The following is a 22,106-nucleotide window of genomic DNA, read 5'->3' as shown; positions in this document are numbered from 1 at the left end:
TTGGAAGCGTGTAGATAGGACCATGTTCCAGAATAAAAGTTTGTTTCAGAAAATAGAGTTTTATCTCTGGCTGTTAACTAGTTTTCAGTATTTTTTTTTTTTATGCAACAATGAGAAAAGTGATGGGTAGGACGGAAGTTGTAGGTTAACCCCGTTGGGCTAAGAAAAGAGGCTGCGAATGCGTTGTGAAATGACTAATGTTTGTTAAGACACAGTGTAAGTTGATGATAGGAAAAATAAGTTGCAAAGACTTGTAAAAGAATTTGAAAGTTTTTAAGAGAAAAGTTTCTAAGTAAATTTTAGCAAGGCAGTTTTATAAGGGAAGATGGAGCAGTAAATATTAGTATGGATGGTGGAAGAATGGAAATCTTTAATTAGGATTTGGGAGGAAATATAAAATGTCATTGTAGGATTAGTTGAAGGGATGATTGTAGGTGTAGCAAGGAAGGAACAGTTGTTCTGCTGGAGGTGCGAAAAAGAAGCCTTGTATTGTGTTTGATAACTAAAAATATTTTAACATCCCAGTAAAGCATTTCATCATAGGAGATAAATTGTTGGAAATTGGTCATATAGAGGGGATCTGGCAAGTGGATGGGTTGTAAGTGTGATATTTTGGTAAAATTTTGGTGAATTATGTCATCAGACATATATTAGAATGGATTTTTTTTATTAATCTAGTCTGAAGATGTAATACTAATTGTTATCTTGTTACTGAAGGAAGTACAATATGAAAATCTGAATAACATTCAAGCAAGCAAACATTGTTCTGCGACGTCTTACACTTTTTGTGCCACACCTTTAATCTCTGTCTCTGCGTTTGTGTGTTGTTTGTACAGGACTACAGGCTATATGGTCCATCCGGCGTGTGGGCCCCCAACTCCGACATACACAAACGCCTCTCTGGCTATGCACGGGGCGGGCCCTCCACAGCAAGGACACATGATGGCTGGTGTCGGGGGCATGATGGGAGGTTACTATCCTCGCCCACCAATGGCTAGAAATGGAGGGTCACCCAATTCCGGCGGTTCCCCATCTCCAGGCAGCGAAGATTCCGATGACTCGACGCCTTTAGCACAGGTGAGAATTCTGCTCTCTAATAATGATAGTGGTTACAGTACGGTATGATGATGTTAGCGTTAGTATTATTGTTAAGTCAGTTGATAGCCATCAGGAATGCTTGTTCTCTTAAGATGGGTTGCGTTGTGATCAGCGACAAGTTCATTTGGATATTAATATTGATGATCATTTGATAATCCGCGCGTCAAGTGCCCACGCAGACAGTCATCTTTTGTACGAGTGTAATAATTTGTGACATTCAATATATCACTAATAAATTCCCAACTGAACCGTCATGTGCTGAAAAACTTAGCGCTCAGAGGTTAGGGGTCAAATGAAGTCAGTGACATGATTTAAAATTTATTATATTATATAATCTGTATAATGTGTAGACCCTGTAAAGCCGGAAAAGGAAGTGTAGGTAATTAGGGATATGAGTGTATTTATTTTCATGAATTGAGCGAGGTCATTTTTTCAGTTGTTGAAAATTCCCTGTAGGGGCCTTAACATTGTATATATATACATATATATATATATATATATATATATATATATATATATATATATATATATATATATATATATATATATATATATATATATGTGTAAAATGTATGTATGTATTTGAGCACTGATCTTTCACGTTGGCAATTGTCATTAGATGTTAATACACTTGCAGGTTCCGACGGTGCGTTAGTGTGTGTGTGTGTGTATATATATATATATATATATATATATATATATATATATATATATATATATATATATATATATATATATATATATATATATATATATATATATATATATATATATATATATATATATATATATATATATATATATATATATATATATATATGTATGTATATATGTATGTATGTATGTATACAGACTGTATAATGGTTGTATTGACGACGTCGAATAGAGTGAAACTCGTAAGAGATCCGTGATTGAGATGGTTCCCGTGACACGAAAGCACTCCGATCCTTGATTGAATGGTTTCCTCCCGGTGATGTGTATACTAATTTATATCAGGTGTCCTTGGAGATGTGTGATATTTTTTACCATTTATTAAAGTTCATTTCGGAGCGCGTTCAGTTTTTAAATCCGTTGATTAGTTAAAACGGCCATAATTTCATGTTTATTTGATGAGCTTGTTTTATTGTCATATCATTCTACAGATAATTCTGGGAAGTTATTTCCACTGGAAGGAGAGTACTTTGATACATGTGGCTTGGAGTTGCTACATGCGTACAGACGGATTCATTGTCATTGCAACTGCATTAGTCTCTGTATTTCAGAAATTTTACAGCTCACCGCATACTATTATAGTATTCAAGCAGGGAAAAAGTAGTAATTTGAGTGAATAAATAAGTGAAAGATATTTTCCGGGAGCGCTGAAATAAAACATGGTGGTGTTACGCGCGCGCGGTCGCCCCATGTCGGGAAGGTTCTTTAGAAGTAAGCGTATCAAAGCCCCCGTAATCCATTTGATTGAGTTAGACTTTATTGGAAGGTAGACAGGCTTTTGTACTAATTGAATTGCGGTTGTCTTTTTGTGTGGTTTTGTATTCAACAATTAGTTTTTTGTCCATTATGGCCTGCATTCTTATTAAAGAAGATCACTCCCTCCTCCTCTCCTCAGGGGCGGCTTATAACGGGCATTTTCTAATTACGTTCCTGGAATTATTTCTCTTTTCCAAAGGTATTTTGGATTAAGTTTCAGCCTGGCTTAACTGACGTTGCCTTTTCTGATATCGGTGTCTGTCATTTTTTCTTTGAAAAGAATCGCAAAAGGGACCCGTATGACTGAGACTATTGATGTGTTAATACCTTATGAAATGTAGATTTATAAGCGCTTTGCAATTTTAGTTATTCCTAAAACCTTTCGCAGAGCGTTGGATTGCAAGGAAAGGCGCGAGTTTGTTTTGTGCCCCTCCGCCTCCTCCTGTCGCTGCAAATGTCCCGATACATTTTCGGAGCACAAATAGAAACAGATATTGTAGGACATGGCGGAATTCGCGCTGCGTTAAAATTAGACGTGAGGTAATGTTAATAATGGTAACACTTAAGAAATCTACCGTTACAGCCGGAATGTGCGCCTTTGTTGAGTTTCTGAAAACATCGGCGCTCTCTCTCTCTCTCTCTCTCTCTCTCTCTCTCTGGTTTGCTTGGCGTAACCTTTGCCAGCCTCATGCAGCTAACCCATAGATTCAAAACGATGTTACTGAAAGAATGCTGCGAGCTTAGGCATGAGGCCAGACGTTAATTTTAAAGCGCTACCTTATAAAAGCCGGTGAATGAATACTTGTCTAATACAATTCAGGTTCCCGTAGATGCAGAAATGAGAAACTAATATCCAGTGCTTTCATAAATTAGTAAAAGTACTTAGCGTACACATTTCCTTTTTTTGCTTGCGATGTATGGTTTTTTTAGAATGGTTGTTGTTTTGATAATCATTATGACAGCTTATTATTATGAGTATAATTTCATTGTTCCTATTCGTTTATGACAACGTTTTCTTGTTTACGCGGGTCGATTGAGAAAGTTTGAAAAGCGCTGCCTTTCCCAAGCAGGCACCCTTAAAGGATTGATTGAACAAGGAACGCATGTTGTGGTTTTTAGAAGTGACGTTGAGGTAGTCGGCTCAACACCGCCCAGGTGTCGCCGGGTTTTTTTTATTTTCTTTTTTATTTTTTTCGAACGCTAAATTTTACAACTGCGTCTTCCAGTCAGTCTTCCATGATTTTTGTATTACTCCACCCTTTTTCCAAATATTTTTTTTTAATTTCATTCTTTTTTTTTAAGAGTTTTATGTTTATGCTCTACTTTATCTCTGTCCACAATGGATTTTATTTGTTCCCGTACGTTTTCACTTCATCCAGCTGCAGGTTTTTTTTCCCACATTTTGGGAATATTCTTTTGCGGTTGGGAGGAGGACAGAAGGAGACCGCTTCGGCGGTCATGAAAATTCGTCTGTGAGCAGAGCAAAAGGCCTTCAATATCAATCGAAGCGTCTTTTGTCTTGGGGGAGATTTCTCGTTTTAGAGCCCTGTCTCCTCACTCCTAGTTTGTCCGGATTTAAGGCGGTGGAGGAGAGGGATTTTCCTCTCTCCTTTGCCTATCGACGTTGCATTCTCATCCTATTCTTCCGACTCGTCGGCCTCCTTCCTTCTCGCATTTTGTTCGAAGGAAAATAAAACGACGACAAGCTACATTGGGAGTTGCTGTGTTTCGCAAGGTCTGTTTGTTGTGTCTGCTCTTTGGGGCGAGGGAATTTCATGGCTGTGCATTTTATCCAGTAACGTGATGTTCCTCGAGTCATGCTTGCGGAAGTTACTTTCTGACAGTGATGTCTAATCACAAACACTTATGACGCAGGAAAGATAATTTATTCAAGAGAATGTTTATAAAATGTAACTGATGAATAAAAGTGACCCGTCTGATGGACCGGATGAGGGCGGGTGGCACGTCCTCCAAAAATAAACACGGGTGACGATGATGGACACGGTGTAAATCATTCTGCAAACTGCGGAGGTAGATAACAAGCTAATTGAAGGAAAGTGATACATTTACCTTCTTTTGCCGTTATTGTCAGTGCTGCGGTCGTTATTATCAGCTGTTATGAATAGGTTTACCATTATGTATATATACTTTTCTTTCCTTCTGCTGTCCTTTGAGTCTTTGTTAAACGCAGGGGTTTTCATATGATTGTAGCTGATGGTGCAATAGTGTTTACAGTATACTGCAGTCACTAGGGTGATCTCTTCACAGTGACCGCGTTAATTTGGACATGTTTTAGATTACCAGGAAATTAGTTGATAGTTATTTCGTCTTCAGAATTAAAGGGAAAAATATGTTCACGTTAGATCGTTTGTACGCAGTACCACTGTCTAAAGGAAAACGAGATGAATATACAGTATTTAAATGTCAGTTGTAGGCAGTGGAATTCCCTTCCCCTTTCACATTGAAATCGCGACTATTATGAAGTATGCTAGTGTGTTAGTAAACTAAAAAATTACGAAACGACTTTTCCAAGATGAGAAATGTGAGATCATGAACTAAGTAGAAGAAAAAACAAAACATGTTAGAAAGGTGACTGATCTTATTAATCTTGTGGCATTGCTGCTGTTGATGAAATTGTACTGAAATGTATTTATGGAAATTGAAACCCCTCCCCCCCCCCTTTTTTTTTTATTAAGTCGCTTTTGTAATCACTAGACACTGTATCGTTCATTGAAATGGATGTTGGCTGTGCCAACACCTTGGCTTAGTTAACTATTTATATCAATAAACTGAAGGGTGCTTCTAATTCAGTAGTTTCTGGAAAGAGAAGATTGAATGCCAGACATAAAAGTTTTATGTGGTTACAAGTTTCACTTGTTCAGCGATTGACAGAGTGAGTGCAGATACATCTTTACATAATTGTACTTTGTTTAGATTTGAAATTTGTAGCATTGGTACTCGCTTCTTCTATTATATAATCTTACCTTTAACCATGTTCTTTAGTAAAAGGTCCTTAAAGAAAGCTAAAATAATTTTTAGTAGAAAAAATGTAAAATATTTTATATACAACAAAAATGACTTCAAGACAAGAAAATTCTAAACAAATGAGTTGCGACCGTTATTTTTTTCTGTCTTATTTAGATAAGGAGGATAATGTTAGACTTGGAGAATAAATCTCTTTCAAAATGGGATGTTGGATACCAAAGTATTTTTAATTCGGAACCTTTCCGAAAATGTCATTCACAATTATAGGGAGGGTGGGGGAAGGCCCAGTGCAGTTAAATGTTACATGTCTTGACATTATGAAAGTATGATAAAGGTGGCCCTCCCCATTGTGGGACTTCAGAGATATTATTTTCTGAAATTCTAGACTTTCATAATGTTAGTACCTGCTTTTAATAAATGTGAATAGCATTGATATGGCCACGCCTAACGTACTAGGAGTTTTGAATGATTATCCTCATTGTTTATAGCACAGAATTTAGAAGTGATATGTTTGTATCGAAGATTAAAGTTTGTCCAGTTTATCGTGATTAGTGAATATTTTGTAGTTTTATGTATTATTTTTAGAAATAAAGTTTGTAACAAGAGGCGCAGACAATATTTGAGTGTCCGCAGTGTCACCTGCCGCTTTCTTCTGAGTTCCTTCTCCTCCTCCTCCTCCTCCTCCTCCCTCCCGATTTCAAATCACCCCATTCTCTTTTTTTTCTACCTCATCCACCATCATCTCTCATGCATGGTTAACCATCTCATCCCCTATTGAGAGCGCCATCCATAATGAGAAAGGTGTTGGCTGCCTTGCGAAGCGAGAGCTGCCGTGTTAGGCATGCATGCGACCTCATCTAGTTTGCTTCGAATGGGGAACTGGCCTCTTCCCTGGCGCCTGCTCTCAGGCCAGCCCAGGAATCATCTCTCATGTCCGGTTGTTACTCATTCATTTTACTCACCACACTTTTTTTTCCTTTCATTTTGCTCTCGCTCTCTTTCTCTTTATCTGTCTGTCTGTCTGTCACAGTGATTCATCGCTGAAATCTCCCTCTTCTCCCCCTCCCCACAGCCCTTCATGCCACAGTTTTTGATCTGTGGTTAACAGAAATGATGAAAGGCTACCGGGGGTAAGGGGTGTCGTTTTGCTATCTTCCTCTCCTTTTTTCCTCATTTTCTGCTTGGTTCGAAATCTCTCTCTCTCTCTCTCTCTCTCTCTCTCTCTCTCTCTCTCTCTCTCTCTCTCTCTCTCTCTCTCTCGTTTTGGATTTTGAATTTTATATTAAATTTTGTTTCTTAATTGCTGAAGTACGTCCAGTCAGCTGATAAAATTAATGTATTCCATTAATATATATAAAATATTTATATGTATGTATATATGTAAATATATGTATACTTATTCATATATGTGCGTGTGTGTGTTGTGTGTGTTTAGAACTATATGAAAAGCTAGTATTCTTATACGAAATCATCCTAGTTACATATTACTGAGGAAGATTATGGGACGTATCGCCATAGCAATTTTAGGCCTGATGAATTTTCACAGAGTAAAAAATTAAAGAAAAAAAATAGATATATAATTCATTATAGATCCCGTGACGGAAGAAGTATTGATGAAGTTGTCCAGTTTAACGATTTTCTTGTTTCACTTCCAGTTTTTCTTTTTTCTTGTTTCTCAAAATGAAATGAAGGATTAGGCTTGTGGTGTCTTTTACAGACAAATATTTAGTGGAAAATAGTGTATTAGTTTACCTGGCATGAGGAAGATGAACGTAAAATTCGTAGGTAAGTTGCAAAAGGTTTTGTGAGTTTTGATGTGGTATTGTTTTATCAGTCCCATGTAGACTGTGTGTAGCTGATTACTTATTATTATTATTATTATTATTATTATTATTATTATTATTATTATTATTATTATTATTATTATTAATATGTCTGTGTCATTATTACGTCATGCTCACGTCTTGTTTGCGTGACTCGCAGTCGAGATTTCGCTTCTCCAATTTGTAACTTCAAACGGGATTGCACGCAATGTGTAATGTTTCTATTTAGGGAAACTTAATTCTGAAAAATGACAGCAACTTTGTCTAAGACTTCCATCTTCTCGTGAACTGTACTGGTTAATTTGAAATGAAATTCAGTATTTATTTAATACTGTATTTGTATATCAATCATTGCATATGTTGTTTCACGGAGTGTGAGCAGTCTTCTATCATCGAAGATTGTCAGCTTTTTTTGTGGGTCTTGGCTGGTAGGACCTAGTCCACAGGTGCCCACCGTACCTCTTAATCACTGTCAACTCATTACTACGCCTTACTGGCCCCCATTGTGCTAAGGTCTGTGCTGCCATAAGGCCTGATTAATCCAAACCAACCAACTCACCAATGTTATGGCGTTAAGAACAACGGTATCGGAGATAGTTATATCATTACTTGAAGCGTTTGAGGGAATTTTGGAGTTCTATGAGTATCGATGCGTTTTATTACATTTACGTATTACGAAAATCTAAAGCGAATACTTCGGAATTTAATCTAAGAATTTCCTCAGACGAAATCTGAGATGAGTAAAGGGAAGGGATTGAAACACATGTAGACAATTGACACTTTAGTAGCCAAAGCTGCGTCAAATCTTCCCGTGACGCAATGTCCATTAACTCTCGTTTTTTCTTCCTCAGATGGGCCGGGGCAAGAGGCCATCGTCGGACAGCGTAGAAGGACCCGCAAGGGGCAAGAAACCCAAAGTATCCAAGAAGAGCAAGAAGAAAAGGGATCCCAATGAACCCCAAAAGTAAGTGAAGTTAGTTGTCTTTAGTGAGGTCTTGTTATGAGGACTCATGAGAACCTTATGTTTATATTTTATTCGAGCAGGTTTCTTCGTTTTTATGATTTATTGGTTTGAGAAATGCCGAAGTGAAAAGAGAGGTACAGTTTCTTATTAACGCGAGGAAAATTTTTTTTTTTGTTGGTGGGGGAAGGGGAAAGAAGGCTTAATCTTTTTAATAAAGAGCAGTGCACTATGGGGACTTAGTCCAACGCTAGGAGCGCGTCGTTCCATCGGCACTTCTTAAGATTGCGTTTTGTAAGTGTGTTTTAATATGAGGCTTCACTTACAGTGCAAAAGGCAAGGGAATGGCACACGAATGCCAGTATGAACATTGCCAACGTTCACAAAGTGTAGTTATTAAGAATTCTGACCTAAAAAGCTTGAGTAGACAGACTTTCAACCTTCATATAGTGGCTTCAGACTAAGCATTGGAAGATGTTAGTTGGAAGAATAATGCGACTATGTTGTTTAGTTTTTGTACAACTTAAAAACGGATTGATATGAATAGTTCTTCAAGTATTTTGTTTAAGGGATATTCACTAAGAAATACTTATTTAGTTTTCCTGTTTTGGATCATTTAGTTTTCCTGTTTTGGATCAGTTGCCTGTAAATTACAGATTGATACCAGAACACGGTAGAATTTTGGTATGTGTCACTGCTGAAAACATCCTCGGATTTAAATTGTGATTGTAGTGGCTTGAGTGTGTACTGTGTACAAATAGAAATATGTTACTTACAGTGTACGTAACATATATGCATGTGGGAACCTCTCACATTTTTAGCTCGTGGCATTAATGGTAATTTTGTCGTATATCTTTACGGCTGTTGTGAATTTAGTCATTATTTTACTTGAGATATGACCTTACCGTGCGCGCTGTTCTTTACATAAAAAAATGGATATTCAGTGTTAATGCAGCAGAGGGTGACTCTAGAGAACTAAACAGCGGTTCGATGCACGCACATTTAGAACAGTTATATTGATGTTTACAAATGCAAATTGCAGTTAAACACAAAGATTGTATGAAGCGACACAGAAAGTTGTTAGGTGTTCGGTCACGCACCTGACTCATCAGGATTGGACAGTAAAAATGGGAATTAATCTATTTTGAGTGTTTCCAGATTCAGTCATTCATGATCAGCCGAGGTTTTATAACTGCTTGCACACATTGTGTTACGAAATCCTTCTTCGTGAGGTAACTTCCAGATTTAATTTATTGGAACCAGACTTATATAATTTTATTTCGGAGAATATTTACGTCGCATTTATAAATAATAAGTTTGTTTTGTGTAACTGCTTTTTTATATTTCTTGTAGCGATGACTTGAATTTTCCGTATTCACAATAATTCACGCGCAGACTTGCGTGTGTTTATGTACGTATGTATGTTTATGAACTGTGACGTCTATATAGGCCTTTCGAGTTGAGTACTGTGTAATTGACGGAGGAAAGAAAATTAATTTCACTGTAGCTGTATGGGGAAAGTCTTGAGTGCTGAGCCAGCTTTAACCGGATCCTTTGTGGGCGAGTTTCGGACCCGATTTTATGCAATGTTTATATTATCAATTTGCAGTGATTACCCAAATGGAGTCTTGACAATGACACAAAGCAATCTGGCAGTTGTAAATCTCATGCATATGCAAGTAATGCTCTAACTGCCCAATTTCAATTAAGCAACCAATTATTGGGCAAAATAGGACCAAGTCCAAAGTTTATTACGTCAGTTAAATGGATCAACTCCACATGAAAGCAGCAATATACATATCATTTAAAGATAGATGAGGAGTAAGGGCCGAAGCCATCTTGATGGCGAACTATCTTCCATAATCGCTTGGCCACCTACCCTTAAGAGCCGAATTCGCCCGGCTCTTCCGGAGGGCCTCTACCTCCCGATGGCTTGCCAAAGACTGTCTCTTGGGACGCCGTTGTATGCAATGGTTAACGGGTATCAACAACAACATATTATACTCTCTGTCTTTGTAAGTAAGCGAGAACCGTTCCTAGCACATTAAGGTCTCATCTCTACACTATTACCATTATTAACAAGCTGTTGAAATTTGGTAGTTAAGGGGAGACAATGGATGGCTGTAGGGGTAGGGGGTGGGAGAGAGGGTGGTTTTTAGGGGAGGGGTGAAGGAGAGTCGGTGGCTGTAAGGGGAAGGGGTGGGAGAGAGTGGGCGGTTGTAGGTTGAAGGGCCGCGAGTCTCTTCTGTAGAGGCGTGAAATGAACGTGCTAATGGATTCTTATATCTTCCTATCATTTGTTTATTCATTTATTTGCTAATTTGTGTTTATTTGTATAAAAAAGTTAACACATTTAATAATCGCGTTGGTTTGTGTCTGTCAAGATTATATTCAATATGGAAGGGAAGTTTCGAATTTCCTCACTGTACTCCAAATACGATATTAATTCGAATGGTTGAACTCACTTTGTCTCTCATTATACAACTTGTATATGAAATTGGGAAGGCGGAAGGAAAGAGTCCGGTGAAAGTAAGAATTCTCCAGCAGTTGGATTTGTTCTGAAGGAAAACACTTGAACGAAAAAAGCAAAATATAAAAGAAACAAGTAATGTGATGTAGTGAGAATATATATATATATATATGCTATGAAACACAAGCTTTGGGTATAAGGTCTGGCGTCAACCTTCCTGCGATATTAAGTATGCCTTTGATCTGTTATAATCACGTTTGTTGGGGCAGCTTTCCTGCAATATAAAATGTTGATACGCCCTTTAGAGAAAGGAGGCGAATAGGAGGACGGGTGACACCCCTCTAAGATCCCTCCCCCTTTCATCTTGTTTTACAAGACGTCTCATCTTCCAGTTTATATATTCACTGATGAGAGTGTAATCGCAGGGAAGGGGTTGTCGAATTGCATTGTCACTCATATATGGCAGACGTTTGCTCAGTTATCTCTATTTCTTTTTTCCGTTCGTCTGCTTATTTATGTTTTCAAGAACATGGCATTGGCTTATTCGTAGTCTTTGCCGGAAGATTTTTTTCCATGTTTTTCTTGTCATAGGCAATTGCTTAAGAAGGATGTGCAGTTGGCTGTATCATAAATTTTTAGGTTTTGTGCTGGATGACTTACAAGCCTAGCAGTTTTTGTTAATTTCGTCTGTAAGGCCATTTATGAAATCATTTCTCTTGATATTTCACCAGTGAAAAACAAGGCTTGTGCATCTTTAGTGTAGACTTTTTTCCGCCAACTTTTAAACAGCACTTTGACGTATACTGGAAAGGTAGCCGGGTTTTCTTGATCAGCGTCTAATTTCCATATACATATTTTTTCGAAGTAAGCCTTCAGTAGGTAATTACTGAGTCCTATTTAAAAAGATCAAGTACATTATATACGTTTTCACTCTATAAGAGAAATTGTGGTAGAAACTTCCGTAATCTTCGTACATACTCAATGGCGATTAGACGACAGTGGGCAGTCATTTATTTTCTTCATGTAAGCGAAGCAGAGTAAGTCTTTTGATGTTTATGTAACCTGTTATAACTTGAAGACAATAATTCAAAGCTCCGGAATAATTCCCGTGATTATAATAATTTTTTCATTTACGTGACCGTTTTCACAATGATTTTTCATGCTGTTTTCAGAAATTTGAGTACTAGATTTTGTTGAATGTAATATGTTTGTAGTGTCCTTGTTTTTATTTTCGCGATCATAAATGCCCCTGGAAATACCACTACTACTACAGCCGCGATTTTTAACGCACTTTAGGCGTTTCACAGAATGTCGATGCTGCTAATAACACTGATACACTTGCGAACGGTTATTGCAGAAATACCCGTTTGAAACCGGCGAAGGGAAATTCCATTCTTTTAAAATTGATGTTGTTTTGATCTTGGGTTATTTTTGAGAATCGACTCGGATTCGGTTGATTTGACTGCTTTTCTGCCTTTCAGAGTAAAGGCGCTTGCCTGTGCAGCATGTTTGTAATTGCACCACCGTACAGACCCTCATTTCTCCACATTTTCCCCATCTTTGTCGACACCTCAGTGGAGTTGAAGTGAACCCGTCCATGGCTCGCCCTCCATATTTTATAACTCCCTAAACGCAGACTCCCCCTTCGTACATATCACCTTCCGCCTTAAACCGCCCTGTAGCATCCTAGATGCCTAAACTCTGAGACTCTATATAAGATGGGTAAAGACGAAATATGGAAAAGCTTTTGTAGTGCTCTCCTGTGAGTATTCCAGAAGACATTAATAGCTACGGGACCGTCTCATGATTTCATACAAGAATCGAAATATAACAAAGTCTAACAGCACAACGCGCTGCCCTCCTCTGCGGGTCGACAACCTCTATGCCACAAATGCACAAGACTTGAATTTACATGGATGGAAACGCCGGCAGGTGCGCCCTTGTGGCTCGGAAAGATTTTCATTTTTACCCGTGTGCCATAAATAAGGGGGAATGACTTTCCTATCCCTCTCAAAGAATCATATTAGCAACTCTCTCTCTCTCTCTCTCTCTCTCTCTCTCTCTCTCTCTCTCTCTCTCTCTCTCTCTCTCTCTCTCTCTCCGGAATAAATAGACGACAGTTACCGTCTCTTTCTTTACTACATCCCCCCATTTTCCTGTTTGTCTCCGTATGCTGACATGTGTACAGTATGTGTGATTATTCATTTATTCATATACATATTATGTATCATTTATGAATTCTCCTATTATTATATGAAAGTAAGGTTTTTATGCATCCTAGTAAATGTGTGATGGGTTCCTTACACCTAATTAATATAATGTTAAAGACCTACTATTTTATTTGAAAAATTCTGTTTATACTCCCTCACCCATATATTACCTTTCTGTTTTTTTTTATGATATCTCTTCATTTTAATTTGTATTTTCCTTCTATATTACAAGTTTATTCCACCATTTTTAGCGGTTTGGCTTCCCTTTTGTAAAGAAAAATTTTTCGTCAGTTTTAGTGAGGTTCGTGAAATTTCATGGAAGGGGACGAGCGAAAAGGGTTGTTTGTTTAAGAAGTGCCACTGCCTCTATTAAAGAGACCGTTGGTTGCATTTATTTAAAAAATATATATATACCCTTGTTTAAATCGGAAAGGTAAATAATGCTTTTTAAGTAATTTTCCATACATAAACGCGTATAATTACGTAGTTTGTGCGTGCTTTGTCAAATCAAGAAGTGGTCATCGGCGCTGTCATATTTTTCATTGAGGTTTCTTCCCAAATTTGGAAGCACATGAGTTAGATTTAACCAGAAGGTATTAAGGTTACCGCATTTCTGTTTCCGTGATCGGGTTCAGATAACCTGCTTATCGTCAAATCTTTAGGATCTGAGAGAGACGTAAGACTGAGGGAGATGTGTGAAAATTCAAATTTGATAGCTAAGGGACATGTGGCGGAATCTTAGTTTTATGCTCGCGTTTGAGACATTAAAACAAGTATGGTCGGCGCTTATACGGTCGCCTCAACACCGAGTAGAGCTCGGTTCGATTACCAACCGAGGTAGACTGGATTTGGCTTAGGGGATAAGTACCTTGTTGTTAGTCGTTTGTGGTGCTCTGGGTCGACTTGTATTAATTCTTGATATTGGCTTTCAGGTTCTTGATAAGGCTGATTATTACAATCTGTTTCAGCAGTGAAACTGTTTGCCCCCTGTGAGGAATTATTTTTCGTGATTATGGTTTCATTTGAACTTTTCTTCAATTAAAAGATTTCATTACACCATTAAGGAGCATGACCTAAATATATTTATTTTCAAGTGTTATTCCTGGTAGGATTTTCTGAATACTCTATATGTATACACACACGTATATACATATATACATAGTATATACATATATCTATATATATATATATATATATATATATATATATATATATATATATATATACACTGTCAATTGAATTTTAGCTGTCATTTATATCAGTGCACTTCACTTAAGAAGAAACTGTGTAATAGACAACACCAAAGGTAGTGAAGAGAAAGATCCTTACATTTTTCATTAGAAGAAATTCACTATTTCGTTTTTTATCTTCTTTGTCCCAGAAGTAGGATGGCATTGTGATTTTGGAAGAAATGTGATCTATTTTGTTTAATACCCTCGTCTCGATTGACTGAACATGGGATTATGGATCTTCCAACTCCCCTCATCCTCCCCTCTCCTCCTCACACACACACACACTTACTCACTCTCTCCCCAGCAGCCAATGGCGTTCCATCTAACCCCTTGGATCTCCCTCCCCCACCTCATCCCCATTTTCTATTGCTCATCTTATTTCCTTGTTTCTTTTTCCCATTTGATCTTGACGCTCAGTATTTTTATAGGCTTTGGGCGATTTGTGTTTACCTTTTTCTACACATTATTTTCGTCTTCAGTGGAAGCCCACATTCTCCTTACAGTAATTTTGTCAATTGAACGCAGCGTCATCCTGTATCCATCACAGACTTCTGCGCGCTGTTTCGATGACTGAGATCGTTCTTTCATTTTCATAGCCTCTTGAATTTATTTTTCTCCTCCTAACTCTTCCCTCATTTCCTGTTATCCGAACGTCCTCTTCCTCCTGTGACACCCTCACCCCCGAACTGCCATAGTTCCCGTGACACCCGGGCACCCCTTTTCTCCCGCCGCGCGCTACCACTGCCACCACTATTCTGCGAGTCGTAGTCACTAGCAATATCTGACAACTTTTCCATTTTAAGAAGCCAATTTATGCTCGATCAATGACGGTCTTGAGTACTTCCATTTCACTTTTAAGAGATGCCGGATATGTGTTTTTCTCTCTCTTTTTCTGTTTTGATAACTTCTGCCAGATAAATGCCTCTGGGGCTGGCGGCTACAACTTTTATTATTCTGTCTTGCATTTGCATGAGATATTTATATCGACTTCTCCTTTCTGCTGTTTTCGCTTGTGTTCTTCTTCTTCTTGTCACTTTGTCACGTCCTTCTCCCAACCCCATTCCGTCCCATTATCCCGAACCCCCTTGTCTTTTTAAAAGCACTTTTTTTTGCTATTCTTCGTTTTAAAATATTAACAGATGTCTTGGTTACATAATTAAGTCGGCGTAAATCTGTAGACTCAGCTTCCTTCAAATACATGAGCTCCACCGTAGTGTACTTTTATTTTTTTTAGGGAAATCTTAAAGAGTAAATTGTAGCAAAATTTCATTTTCGTGTTCGACACAAAAATGTTTCCAGCATTTGAATTCTTAATGTAATTAGATTTTCCATTGGCTTCCAATTTTCCTCTCCGTTCTTGGCAGTATGCCAATTACTTGTAGAATGTTCAACGTCAGTTTTCAGTTCCTCAGCACTTTTTGGCAGAGCATTAGTAAAGTGCTGGAAGCTTTATACGACGAGAACTCTTGCTGGGGTCGTTTTCAAGAGTTTTAGTTCAAGCCATACTGTTTTGAATATGAGCCATGTTCATCATTGCTACCGTTTACCAGTGTACCTGAGAAAGTATTTCTTATCTTAACAAGTTTCCGCGCGTTTCGTGGGAAATGACCAACATTGAGCCCAGTCAGCCGCAAAAGCGTTTGGGCGCAGGCAGCGAAGGGTTTCAGTCCCAGAGATATATATAGCGTATATATAAGCCATCATGTGAACGACCTCAAATACTAATATCTTTTCCGTTTGTTTGAAGCCCCCTCTTTTTATGTTTGAAATTTTGAGTATTTGCATGCGTTTTTGCGAATGTGGTGTTGAAACCTGACAAAAGAATTTTTTCCTATTATGAATGAAGCAAAAGAAAAAAAATATATGATATTGCGTCGGTATTTCAACCATTGGCGTTGCGTCCCGTTCGGGATCCATTCCAATATATTAAGAGTGCTGAATCGAAATGTTTCCGAGTGGGGGCATTTGCGTTTTGTAAACTCCCACTTTTTAGATTGTTTATCCTATGGAATAGCAATAACAAAAAAGCCCCGGGTTGTTCCTAGCATTTTTAAGCTTCCCTTTCCACTCCCCCCCCTCGCCCTTGCCCCTCCCCCTTCCGCTGTTTTTTCGGTCAAACTTATATATTTAACGCATGGAAAATATTCCCGGAGTGGTTTTTGGGGAAGCTTGTCATGGCAAAACGTCGCTATTGTAATGGAATTTCAATAAAAGGGGGAACAATATGGAGTGGATTGCTGCTCTGATACTTAAATGAAATTATTATGAAAATTCATTCCAACCGATGCAGGCTCCACGCGAAACAACAGACGGTACTTCGCGGAGAAAGAGGGAATGATGAATAAAAAAGGATGAGGAATTAATATTTCGAATGAGAGACTGTTTGCGATATCAAACACACTGGGGAATAAAAAAAAGTTTTGTCTTGGGCGAAATCGGAAATGTTGTCAATAAGACCAGCCTAAAAATTACCCGGACGTCGGGAATGGACATTTGAAAATTCTCATTTGCTTTGCGGCCATTTCTCTTGTCCTTATTTTTAGGATATTGCAGGACTCGGAGTTTGTTCCTTGTTGTAGAATTATAACGGTTCTTCCACTTAAATTGCAAATGTTCAATTTGGTTTTGTTGCGGCAAGTTAACTGTATGTGAGCCCATTTTTATCAAAGCTTCTTTGGTGAAAAACTCGGAAAGGTGTAGTTAGAGACGATAATTTATCTCAGCTGCTTAAATATATAGTCATTATAATGTTCTGAATGCAGATATGCCATATACCATTTCATGGTGATGTGTGATTACAGTCTGCCCAGTACACTCCTTTTGTGTGTTGTTGCGTTGTGTATCGTATGTATTTCTTTTTACACAAGTGTGTATATATTTCCAATTCATTTTGATTACTAAAACTCTTGAAATTAGGTTTGTTAAAATTAGGCGTAGGCTGAGGTTTGTCGAGATCCAATTGGTTCGATGTTTATATATATATATATATATATATATATATATATATATATATATATATATATATATATATATATATACAGTATATGTGTGTGTGTGTGTATATATATATATATATATATATATATATATATATATATATATATATATATATATATATATATATATATATATATATATTGCGTTAGTTTTGAGTGCGTGCACAGTTGAATCTACGTAATTTGTCTGTCTGCCTCTCAGCTTTATCTTAGCTGGTATTTGCTTGGGTAATTTTGTTCGCTCACATCAGTATCCCCTCTTTTAAATAGTTTTCCCTTGAATATGCTTCCTGCAAAGCAGATTTTCTTTTGGACTACTCTTTTTGTGGTAGGTTTTCTCTTAGACTTGACTCTCTCCATCGTAGATATTTTTCTCGATTTTACTTTCTCCATCGCCGATTTTGCCTGGGCCCTTCCTATCGCAGATTTTCACTTAGACTTTTCCATCTCAGATTTCCCTTTGGGCTCACTCTCTCCATTGCAGATTTAGGGAAGTAGTTGCGTAGAAGCTAACTCGAACGCTGTAATATTGTGAAGGAGCTCTAAATGGAAATAAGGTCGATTTTTTTTCTCTTATATGCAACAATAATCAAAGCATGTCGTTAAAGACACTAAACCCACTAGCGATATGTAGGTGATTACCCACATATGGAACATATCTGCACATGAAATAGTAAAAATTCATTTACAAAGGTCATATAAAACTTATGAAGAAAAAAAATAACAAAGACGCATAAAAATTAGTAAAGAAACCAGACCGTTGAATCTTGACGTTTACTGCTTTTAGTGAACGTTGAATTTTAATTAATGCTGTATAGTTCAAGTATTCAGATGCTAATGAACTTAGAATGTTTAATTCCAGTATAATTTCAAGTAAATTATGTCAATTAGTTGAATTTATAGAGATTATGCTGCTCCAAAGTAATTAAGATAATTAATTTAATAACTCATAAGAATTTTATATGTAATTAATATATAATTTGGGCAGCTGTGATGTATCGTCCGTAATTACACTTTTCCCGAGGTATGTAGGAAATGTAACCATAGAAAATATCTGTCTGCCATTATTGTTGATTTGAAGTTTGATAGAAGATGAGAAACGAGCTTATGATGATGCAGTCACGTGAGAAGGGAGAAAATGAAGGTAAATGTCATTATTATTTACAGAAAGAATCACCTTTTCTGTGTGACTCATTAGTATATATCTCCTCGTAATGAAGCCAATTTCATCCCGCCTCTTTTCTTGATTCGTCTGAAGAATCTCTCTCTCTCTCTCTCTCTCTCTCTCTCTCTCTCTCTCTCTCTCTCTCTCTCTCTCTCTCTGTGTGTGTGTGTGTGTGCGCTACCGAATTTGTGATATGTGCCCGGTGTAGCGAGTGACGACGCAATTTTTGATGTCTTTCCTTTGTATTTCATTTTTATGTTCGAAAAAAGTACAGGTTTTGGCCTTTTTTAGCCATTCGGTTATCCACAATAACACACCATGGTGTAGATTTTTCATCTTCGGCGGCGAAAGATGTGAACGAAAAAAAGATGTGGCCGGAACGAAAGAAAGTGGGAAGAGCAGGATGGATGTTTAAGGGAGGAAGGAGATGGTCGGGTCTATATGCTGGGATTTTGTGGGTGAGTGGGGGGAGGGTAACGGAGTAGGGACTTACGGGTGAAATATTATATTGCTTTATTATAATAGGGAAGGATAATAATGTACCTAATGTGACTTTCATAGAACTCTTGCTTTTCTTTTTCCCATTCTTTCTTCGTTGTTACTCACTGCAGCTATCCTTTGGTATGTGTTTCATGAAGGTTTGCATGAGAGTTACTGCCAGTAGTATTGTTAAATTGAAGTCTTTATAACAAAAGGAAACTTGTATGCACTAACACTGTGCTTGAAAGTGTCCAAATCAGAACAGAATCGGGCGCGCTTCTAAGATCAAGTTAATCATGTGTGATGAACATTAAACATGAACAATTGCAAGAATTATTGCAAAAATATATTGCCGCCTGTCTAGAATTTTAGCATGGTAAGGGCGAATATGAAAGACAAATAATCTTACATTTTACACGTGTTCAACGTTGTTTAGCAGTCTAGTCGAAACAAAAGTTACTGAAGTAGTGTTCCAGAAAACCGTGTCCCCATACAGTACTCATGGAATCTGTGGAAAGTGATTAGAAAATATTGTTATTCTGTTGCCTTGGTAATGATGTAGTCTGATTAATAGGTGTTTAATTGAAAAATTATGCTTCGTTTAGTATGCACGAGGCCTTCACTTCTGATGAATTTTATCTTCATTTCCACATTGTTGAGTGACTTAAGGCTCGTATTCCTTTATTGATTTATACATATTAGCATGTCTGACCTTTGATTTTGTGGCTTCAACTTAACTGACGATTTAAAGAAGCAAACAAATCGATGATAAATGGATCCCTTATATTTGGTATTACAGCTAATGTAGTACTAAAAGATTATCCCGAGCGAAGGTAGCAAACAGCCCGTGATACAAGACTTGTAAACAACAGACCGCACAGCTGACCCATTCTTGAAAACTTTCACAGCGGTAAAATGATTTCAGAATTCTCTCTTTTGTCTTGATTTGGTGAGATTGAACAACTGAATAGGGGACAGTCTTTCCAGAAATTACGAGATTTATGCCGTATATGACAAGTGATTTTTTTTGCCAAGGAGACTGTCCGATGGTCTTTTTCCCCTTCTGGTATTGATGACCGTGTTTTTAGGATTTTACTCTTTATAAAGGATTTGTAATTGGCGCGTCAACATCGTTCATTAATTCACTTACAACTGCGAATGCACGTTCCTGATAGACATATATACGCAAAACTACAAATTTGATATTGTTTTAGATTAATACTGATCTTTACCGTATCTTTGTGTAATTTGCAGTTTGTGAAATTTATATTTTACAGTGTCATTACTGTTTTCCGTTCTTCTTTGCATAATTTCATGCTTGTATCATTAGTATATATCCTTTTGCCAAATCACATATTCCACTTCTCATATCTGTATTTTATGCCAGTCTCATAATCATATACTAAATTATTCTCATTTTTGTGATCCAGTAATGTGGTTTTGCCATCCAAATGCGCATCACTTGTTAAGGGATGATGATGCCATGTATCCTGATACCCAAGTTAACCAAATCTGTGTAATAAGCCGTTACCCACATTCTTTCCTGCTTCTTATACTTTGCATAATCTTCCTTCTCTGATACTGCTGCTGCGGTGTGTACGTGTAAAATCGCGTCCCCTGCTCGTAAGGCAGTTTAAAAAATGTTGACAGTTTGAAGATATAGAGCCAGTTTCATACAATTCAAATGGAATAAGAGAATGAGGATGGGAGATGATAATAAGTATATATTCGTGGCAAGCGGGTATGGAAAGTTGTGGGATGGGGATGGGGATGGGAGTTAGTCATGATATTTTTTCCTAGGGACGGGGAAGGGGGTTGCTGCAGGGTCCCCCCACCGCTTAGTGTTGGCGATAGTGGGGAAACGGCGCAAGGCATGATATAAGAGCATAAAGGGGCAGTAAAAGAACCCGGCGACATCGCTACAGGAACTATTTTTCATTTTACTGCCTATGTTATGATTAGCATGTGACGTCCAGCAACTGAGATTAGCTGGCAAGATGTCGGGGACTGGGGTGGGGTCTGGGGGAGTGAGGGATTGGGGGTGGGGGTGTTTGGGTAGAGCCGAGTCTCTGACAGATCATAAGATGGGCTCCAGCTTCGCTCTAGAAGCTTGCTATCTGTACGAAGTCCTCATTGCAGCTTTCTTATTTTTAATGTTTTATGGCGGGTTATCACTTCCGTCCACTAATTGGACTTTTTAAATATTTAATTTTCATTTTAATGGCCCCATAATGAGGCTTTGGGTCTAGATGAGTCGTTTATTTTAATAACCTTTTTTATGCAAGTGAGAGCCTTTTTGCACGACAGGGAGTGGGGGTCTTAAATCCTCCGTTTTTCCACCACGAAGCGCCTCTTTTTAGTCACTTAATTGAGAACCCTCTCGACCATTTTTTAAGAGTTGAAATCTTGCTATTTTTCTCCCACGTTGTCCTTTTTCGTAGATACTATTAATCTACCCCACAAAAGGATTAGCCTCAGCATTATGGTAGGGATTTTTTTTTTTCGTTTTCCTTTTTTTAAGGTGGCGGACGTGTGTAGTGGAGAGGTAATGGTGGCCGTGTGGTGATTGGCGAGGACATAGTTGTCCAAGGCAATGACGATGAGGTCCAGTGATGGTCAGGTTCCATTTAAACTGGCAAGGGACATGTCCACATTGATTTGTCGCTAATTTGGCCTCTCCACACACCAACTCTGCTCTTTCAAGTTGTTTTGATGGATTCGACTCTGCCCGTCTTCATTTTTTGTAAAACTGAATATGTATGTATATGTATATATATATATATATATATATATATATATATATATATATATATATATATATATATATATATAATATATGTATGTATGTGTAACTAATAGTAGTAGAGCGTATATTATTTGCATTCGGAATAAAGAGAAAAGAGAAGCAATTTAACAAAAACTTAACTATGATTATAATGTATTTTGTAAAGTTACCAGTATGATTTTATGCTCATGAATTTTATTGAAACTACCTGTAATAAATTACATCTCAAGAAGCTCACTCGAATTACTGAACTCCCGTAGACGACACTTTCTTTAAAGTTGGGCTAGTGAAACGTGAGTCTTTATCTCCGTAGACTTTCGTACCCGGATGTCTTCAATGAACAATTGTCTTCATTATTTATTATTATTATTATTATTATTATTATTATTATTATTATTATTATTACACAAGAAGAAGAGATGGATGGGTAATTT

At 37.5% G+C, this 22,106-nt stretch overlaps 1 protein-coding gene across 23 annotated transcripts in view; it reads left to right on the top strand.

Annotated features, from left to right (window-relative positions):
- LOC136827939 (TOX high mobility group box family member 2-like) overlaps positions 1-22,106 on the top strand; it is a 1,122,506-nt gene that overhangs the window by 1,091,550 nt on the left and 8,850 nt on the right. For 14 of the 23 annotated variants that reach the window (XM_067085475.1, XM_067085462.1, XM_067085476.1 and 11 more), the window contains 2 exons: positions 828-1,077; positions 8,225-8,337. In XM_067085475.1, coding sequence (XP_066941576.1) covers positions 828-1,077; positions 8,225-8,337 — 363 coding nt within the window. The remainder of the gene's footprint in view (positions 1-827; positions 1,078-8,224; positions 8,338-22,106) is intronic. The other 9 variants (XM_067085478.1, XM_067085467.1, XM_067085480.1 and 6 more) reach the window with 1 other exon arrangement.

The sequence above is a fragment of the Macrobrachium rosenbergii genome, chromosome 42, assembly GCF_040412425.1.
Source record: "Macrobrachium rosenbergii isolate ZJJX-2024 chromosome 42, ASM4041242v1, whole genome shotgun sequence".
In the NCBI taxonomy this organism is placed as follows: domain Eukaryota; kingdom Metazoa; phylum Arthropoda; class Malacostraca; order Decapoda; family Palaemonidae; genus Macrobrachium; species Macrobrachium rosenbergii.
The sequence above is the reverse complement of the archived record's forward strand: the minus strand, read 5'-3'. Positions and strand labels throughout refer to the sequence as shown.